General features: G+C 42.1%; 1 protein-coding gene and 1 long non-coding RNA gene across 2 annotated transcripts in view; both read right to left on the bottom strand.

Moving 5' to 3' along the window:
* Positions 1-755: 755 nt before the first annotated feature.
* EPOR (erythropoietin receptor) overlaps positions 756-7,845 on the bottom strand; it is a 27,390-nt gene continuing 20,300 nt past the window's right edge. The window contains exons 6-8 of the mRNA XM_044443457.1: positions 4,412-4,499; positions 4,036-4,123; positions 756-2,671 (exon numbers count right to left, since the gene is read on the bottom strand). Of these exons, the coding sequence (XP_044299392.1) occupies positions 2,099-2,671; positions 4,036-4,123; positions 4,412-4,499 (749 nt within the window). The 3' untranslated portion in view covers positions 756-2,098. The remainder of the gene's footprint in view (positions 2,672-4,035; positions 4,124-4,411; positions 4,500-7,845) is intronic.
* The window catches only part of LOC123029980, a 3,373-nt gene continuing 2,718 nt past the window's right edge, over positions 7,191-7,845 (bottom strand). Inside the window, exon 2 of the long non-coding RNA XR_006415999.1 lies at positions 7,191-7,455. This is a non-coding gene — a long non-coding RNA (uncharacterized LOC123029980). The remainder of the gene's footprint in view (positions 7,456-7,845) is intronic.

The following is a 7,845-nucleotide window of genomic DNA, read 5'->3' as shown; positions in this document are numbered from 1 at the left end:
GTAACCTATGATGTTTGTGTGCTGTGGGTTGTCATAGCATGCAAATGCAAGCATGCTATGTTATGCATGTGTGTAACATCATTTCAATTGTTAAAACATATGATCTGGCCAGGGCAACTTCTTCTTCCTTCTCTTTCTCCTCCTATATTTTTATTTTATACTGATAATTTTAATTTTATTTTTGTAAATCAATGTATTTTTTGTATTTTTATATTTAATGGTAATTTATTATGTACTATTGTATTTCAATGTATTTTATCATGTTGTAAGCCGCCCCGAGGTTTCGGCAAGGGGCGGCATAGAAATGCTATAATAATAATAATAATAATAATAATAATAATAATAATAATAATAATAGTAATAATAATATAACACATAGTGATGCATATGTTAAACCATGGTCATGATGTACAAATAGGTCATGATGTGTCCAGTGGGGCAAAGGAAGTATCCCATCTAGGAATGGGGAGAGTTCTGCACTGTCAGCATTAGGAGAGAATTTGAGGAGACAACCACATTTGCACAAAATGTTAAACCCGAACTCCTTAGACTCCTGACTTAGTGTTCTTAAGCAAGCATGAGGGTATACATCTGGATCCAATAGGAGTGGCTCAGCTGACCAGGGACTTACCAGGGCAGAAAAGTGTCATCTGTCCAGATCCTGGCTTCTTGTTGCTTTAATGAGACAAGTTAATGCTAGGATCCAAAGGTAGCTTCTGGATTCTGGCTTGGTAGAGGAGTAACAAATCAGGTTCTGTATTTTCAAGGTTTCTCCACCATGGTAAGCTCTTTATTAGTTTAGCTATTCATCAGAGGTGCTAATGCACCAGCATGCTTGGCTTCTGCACAATCAGCTTGGCTTCGGAGGAATTATGACTCAATGTTTTGTGCAGACACAGTTGCTAAAGCATCAGCATGAATATCTACCACATTTTAGTGACCTCAGCACTCAACACAAGTGAGTCTTAAAATGCGCAATGGCTTAAGTTTTTTTTAATTTGTTTTTTAAAAATCCTTGAAGTATTAAAATATATTTCATCTATATACATACTTACAAAATGATACAATCTAGTGATGTTTGTGAAAGTGAAGTGATAGTCCCAGTGCTGGAACATCTAGGATTTCATCACAGCATCATGTTCACCCATGCCTTTGAAGGACAGTTCATACTTCAGATACAAGTAAAATCCATCACAAATCATCCATGAGTGGACAAATAACAGTAATCCTGAGCTACCCATATTCAGTTCCCTCCATTGACAGTAAATGGCAGGAAATCTAAGAAATTATTTAGTGATCAAATTACCAGTGCTTTCCTTTGAATGCTTATTCAAGCAGAAAGAGCCTTAGCTTTTCAGTCAGTTTTTTATCTCCATTTTATAGATTGGGAGGTGAAGATCACACACTAAATTGTAGGAGAACAAAGACTATGTGAATTCCGGCTTTCTCCCAGGTTCTAACCCCTGGATGCCACTCCCTTTCTAAAGCTGGGAGAAGTTCTGCAAAGGCCTCAAACCCAGCTCATACATTTAAGAGAGTTGTTCCTATATATATTTCATATAGATCATGAAAGTGGATTTTGTAAAGATAAGTGATGATGATACTGGGCAAATTTGCCCCAAAAGCATAGTAGGAAAAGTAGTGTTCCTTGTCCACTTGGGTGTTACACCATGTGGAGAGCTGGGCTGGTAGCAGGAAAGAGCAGTTCTCTCCAGGCTGGTTTTGAGCCTGTTGCCAACCGGGAAGTTGCTGGGCCATGGTGCCAGTGCAGAGAATATCTTGTCTCAGGTAGCAATGGTCCACTGTGTAGAATAAACAAGGTGATGGTACTGCAGCACTTTTAGCAACTCCCTGTTGAAAGATAGCCTAGAAGCAAACAGGCCCTCTGTCTATTCAAAGTTGTCTCTCCAGCCTTTCCGCAAATGTCTTTTCCTTCCACAGGAGTGGTACTGGGCCAGCTGGAGCTCTTGAGGTGGCCCTTAACATTTTTTGCTCACTTCCCCTGGAGTTCTGCTAAACCCAGGAAAAGAAGAAGGTGCCAGCCTCTCAGGCTAGTCTCTTGCTGCCTCAGTGCGTCTGGGTTCCATGCTCACTGCTGTTATGAGCAGATGATGTAGGTGGGTACAAAGGGCTGTGTTCCTCCTCCATCACAGAGGTTGGTGTACCGGCCCATCTGTTCAGCACTGGAGTCCCCGAGGCTGTAGTCGGCAGAGATCCCAGAGTCGGACACCATCTGATAGCTGCTCTTGAGCTGGGACTCTGCATGGGGGTGCTGTGGGGAGAGGCTCTCTGAGCTGGGGTCAAATACAGTGTACTCAAAGCTAGAAGATGCTTGGCTGGGCTCTGAAATGCCTGCTCCTCCAGGAAGGGCCAGGTCTGTGACCTCATTGCTCTCACTGTCTGTCAAGAGCAGGGAACCATCCCCTCCAGAGCAGCAGGGTGCCAAGCCCTCATCTAGTACCAGGTAATCATCCTGGGAGAGCTCTGCAGTCTCGGGGAGCTGCTCTACCACAGTGCGGATCTTGGGGGGAAGAGGAGGAGGAGGAGGAGGGAGACCATCCACTTTGTAGCCATCACACTCGGACAGTAGTTCCACCAGGAATGGCTGCTCCTCCAGGTAGGTAGGGCTCTGGCTCCACCACAAGTAGGCACTCTGGTGCCCCATCCATAACTGCAAATAAAGGGAAACATCCATTTCAAGGTATGGGAGGTGAGCTATGACTGCCCCTCCACAACCTACCTTCTGTCAGTACAAGCATGTTTCCCTCTTGTTCCCCTCCCTCATTTTAACCCTCTTTGTACAATTCTCAAAAAGTTTGGAGGTTGGAACCACAGCAGAGCTTTTAGAAGTCCCACCCTAGCATTTCTGGTGGGCTCATTCCACCACCTACCACCACCAACTGCTCTTGTCACACAGCTGGTCTCACCACAGAGGGTGCTACTTCTTCAGGCCTGTTAAGAGCCCTCATCTTCCATGATTTAGCTCTGCCTTTAGGCTGTCTCAAATTTGCTGAAACTGGCTAATAGCTGTTAGCAACCATTCCTGCTGGCAGTTTAGAAGTTTAAGATTCTGCAGATCAGCTGGTGCCTTCCAGGCTAGAATGCCAATTATTCCTAGCCAGCATGGCCAAGGATGATGAGAGTTGTGGACTACTGCATGTCGAGGGCATGAGCTGGGGATGGTGGCTTTATTTCCTGTGATTGTGTGAGCCTTGTTTCAGTCACTCTAATTTCATATGATACAAAACCTTCCATGCACTGCAAAGGTTTCTATTAGCCAGGCACAGTGGAATGTCCCAAAGCAAATAGTTTTTAATGCAGCCTTATTCAACATCTCCTCCAGATGTTGGGGATGACAAATTCTGTCAGGCTCAGTCAGCACAACAGGGATGATAGGAGTTGTCCAAGGAACACGCAAGGGCATCGTTTTGGGGAAGCGTAATTTAGAAATTTGGTAAGCATTCCAGATTCTTCAAATCTCTATAAATCAAATGTGAGTCTACGTGTAGTGGGGAACACATCTTGACTGTAACTGCGTGTGCACATAAATGCTTGCACATGAATGCTTTAATTCAGACTTCCTAACTTGGTGACAGCTCCATAGGTTTGGGACAGTTCACAGCATTTCCTGTCTGTGGGAGCAGAAGTCAAAAACTTCTGGAGGACAGCAGGTTGGGAAGGCTGCTCTAAAGGACCATCAGGGTAAGGCAGAGTGAATGGAGACGCTACAAGTGCACATGGCTACCTCGGTTTTTGCCAGTCCAGTGCTGTAGGGAATGCTCTTCTTAGCTTCAGAAATCCCCGTGGAACAAGTCTACTGCCTAGCTATCCAAAGCTAACCCTCTTGCACAAAAATCTCCAGAAAGCATTTCTTGGTTTTCCATTTTAACTAGGATAATCAAGGCTCAAGGATGCCACTTAAGACCTCCATCACCACCATCCATCACTCACGGCTCTGCCATTGCACTTCTATAGGAACCCTGAGAAATAACTGCATACAGAGGAGATGAGGAAGGGCAGGAACTGGTGCAGTACCTGAAAGTTGCCCTTGTAGATGGTGAAGAGGTCCCTGAATTCATGCTCTGGAGTGGGGATCACAGGCCAAATCTTCTTCTTCAAAAATCTAGTGGAAGGTAGAAAAGGTGTGCAGACTAGAGTGAGAATAGTTGGCATAGGTAAACACACATGGACAATACCCTCCCTGCCACCACATCATCTCAAGAACTTGATATAGGTTGAAGGCCATCTAGGCTGTTTCCATGTAGGTCTAAGTGTTGAGGTAGGAAATGCTCTTACAGCATCTCCAACTCTGATCACCATGGTCTAGGTGTAAGGAGAGGTAAGGGAAGACAACCATTTGAAGCCAATGCAGAACAACAACAATGGTGTCCCAGAGCTGTCTGAGAAGTACCTGCGGTTAGACATCAGGATGATGAATGCCAAGAGCAGAATAATCAACAGCAGAATGACAGACAGTGTCAGGATGAGGGGGTCCACATCTGTAAGGCAGAAGAACAGGTAAGACCAACAGGAGCTAACTAATTAAAATTCTGCAGATGATTCCTTGCTCACTTTCACACAGCCATTTGTATTATAGTAGTATAGTAAACACCATGAATCAACTTTGGGCAGGGGATTTGATAGGGTGAACCAGTGGTATGCACTTGTCTTAACTGCAATTTATCACCTAGCCATTTTTTTTCAGGCTCTTGGGTAAAAATGAGCTATGATCATTAAATACTTCAGAAGACTGACAAGGTAAGATCTCCTGAGTAGCCAAAGTGTGGCAATGATGGCACTGCATGTCAACCCATCAGCAGAGTGCTCAAATCATATTCCTCAGCACCAGAAAACTTCCTCCCATCATTCCATCATCATTTTTCATTCCTGGATGAGGCAATAAAGACATGATAAGGTGGTGACAGGCTGGGGAGACAGCATTGCAAAAGCTGTCAAAGGCTATTAATTTGCCTTCGCCAAGCACTGGCAGGGATCTGCATCTGCTTCCACCAACCCTGGTGCAGAGCTGGACAAATAGAAACATCAGCTCCTGACAGAAGGAAACCTCTGCTTTACTTCCATAATAATGTGGCTATCAAGCCAAGTGAACAGTGAATGTTTGCAGCTCAGAACCAGAGATGAGGTGGACTTTGCAGAGATGTTTAAACTTTGAAATGAAGGTGGGACAAAATTAACTCTTTCCCCATTAAACCAATTAACAACATAACTGAGGGGTGTGGAAAGTAAATTGCCTGCTTACAGACAATGGAAAGAGCCTGGAAGGAAGAGCAAACTAGTAGAATGATGGAACCAGTGCATAAATATGTGGAATTAAATCCCACGAACACAGTTGTACTTACTTTTGACTAAATCTGCATAGAATTGTACAATTAATCTTATTAAATCACTGAATTTCAGCTTTTCCAATAAAGCAATACAAGACCTTTCTCTGAATTAAATCTGCTGAAACTGTGAATTAGGGTGCAGCATTATCTTTTGCACTGAATAGTAAACAGAATGCAGTTACTTGAGTTTGTTACATACTTTGCTGCAACTGGCAGGCATTGCATTATCAGAGTGCCGAGTGGTTTGTGAATAAACAGTGAAATAGCTGGTCCTGAGCTAACGGTAAATTAGTAAATTTCCTGTGTAATGTCTGCCAATGTGTTTATAGTGTACTATTTTCCCTTGGGCAATTGCATAATAACAGCAATTAGACCTAAGTTTATAGTAGCTATCGGACCTCAGTAGAATAGCTGGTGGTGGGTAAAGGGTGCCCAATGCCAAAGGGCAATGTTTGATTCCAAATGGAAGTGTAATATCGGTGGAGCAGGAAAGCGCAAGGTATTTGCTTTTGGGTTAAGGGCACCTATTTAGATAGAAAAAGTCCTACAATTCCAAGCATTCGCCAGCCAGTATGGACATTCCTCCCATTTAAACATGCAGAGGATTGCTTCCTGTACTACCTTTCTTAAAAATGTCTGATGTTAAACAGGGAAAAAGCCTTTATAGGCAAAAGACTATAAACCAATATATATCAAAACCAGAAAGCAGAAGTTCTAAAAAGCAGGAAAGAGTAAGTGTAGAAATATGAAGTTGGAAGAATTTAAACTATTTTGAGGGAAGCAGCGGTGCTATCAGAGTATTTGAGGATGGATGACCAGGGCCTCACTCAGCAGAATGAGTGGAAGGGCTGCCAAATGCTGCAAGGCTAGCGAAACACATTTTGAAGCCAGCAAGACAATGCACATTACCACCAAAACAGTGGAGAAGGTTTAATGAAAACCAGGATCTAAAATTATCCAACTGTACCACTGGAAAGAAGAATGATAGTTTTACAGATTGGACAATAATAGACAATACTCCAAAAGTAGAAAAGGTGATAAACATTATCAATATCAAACACATATTTGACGGTTACTGCATGGAAAATCATGCACAATCATTCAGATCAGAGACTTTATTAATGTTTGATGCCGGAAGTGCTTTTGATAATATCAAATGGTCTTTCCATTTCAAAACATTAAAGGCTTTTCACTTTGTAGAAAATTTACTTACTTTGATTAAAGATATTTATAACAGCCCAGTTGCAAGGATAATACTAATGGCTACATGTCATATTCATTCTATCTGCGTACAAGAACTAGACAAAAATGGCCCAACACAGTTTTATTATTTCTTCTCTTTTAGAATCTTTATAATAGGAAATGCTGCTTAAGTAAAAGATGTAGAAATCAAATGAACCACACACATAAACATAGTTCATAAACAGATGACATTTTCTTAATAATATCACAATAATAGCAAAACCAGAAAATTCTATCCATAGCTGGAGAAGAGTCTCATTTTGATACTGTCTTCTTGCAAGCCTTAAAATCAACAAGAACAAAACAGAAACAATATATTTTCATGTAGAAGTGGTGTAAACTCAAAAAGATCTTGATTCTGGCTATGAAAGAAGTTAATATAATGTCTAGGTGTCATCTAAAAAGAAAATGAATGTTTTTACAAAAACAAATATTTGATTTCTATATGTCCAAACCAAAGAAATTTATTTCTTTAGTCAAGATGATGATCTTGCAACAATTGAATTTACTTTTTGAATACTTTATCAATATAAACAGGAGCTTCTCAGTTAAAAAATGGGTAATTACTAGTTATAGATTTTTTTTTTAATGAGGAACAGGAAACATTTGAAATGGCTTTATTTCAGGATAAACCAACAATGGGTGCTTTAGCATTTCCAAATTGGGAACTTTTTTTGCAAGTGCCTTTAAGAGGCTAAGAATGCATGCACAATCCAAAGAAGACTGGAATTATAACTGTCCATTTTATAGGTTGTATTATTAAAAAATTAGAAACTAAAGTTTAAACAAAGAAAACATCATAGAAACATACATAGAAACACAGAAACAGAGCAAGTTAGAAGAGGTCTCCCGGGCCATCTAGTCTGACCTCCAGCACCAGCTGGCTCCGCTCACGACATGCCCACCATGTGGAGGTCCAGCCTATCCTTGAACACCCGCACCGATGGGGTCTCAGTGACCTCTCGTGGAAGCCCATTCCACATCCTTGGGGTCCTGACTGTCAGGAAGTCCTTCCTGGCATCCAAACTGAACCTTGGCTCCCTGAGCTTTGCTCCATTGGAGCGTGTCCTGCCTTCCTCTGCAGGGGAGAACAGGTCTCTACCCATCTCCATGTGACATCCCCTCACATACCTGTATGTCGCCAACATATCCCCTCTGAGTCTCCTCTTCTCCAGGCTGAAGAGACCCAGTTCCCTCAGTCTCGCCTCATACGGCATCCCCTGCAAACCGGCCACCAACCTTGTGGCCCTACGCTGCA

This window comes from Varanus komodoensis, unplaced genomic scaffold, assembly GCF_004798865.1.
Source record: "Varanus komodoensis strain SLA01 unplaced genomic scaffold, ASM479886v1 scaffold42, whole genome shotgun sequence".
Taxonomy (NCBI): Eukaryota; Metazoa; Chordata; class Lepidosauria; order Squamata; family Varanidae; genus Varanus; species Varanus komodoensis.
This window is presented reverse-complemented; position numbering and strand designations above follow the sequence as displayed.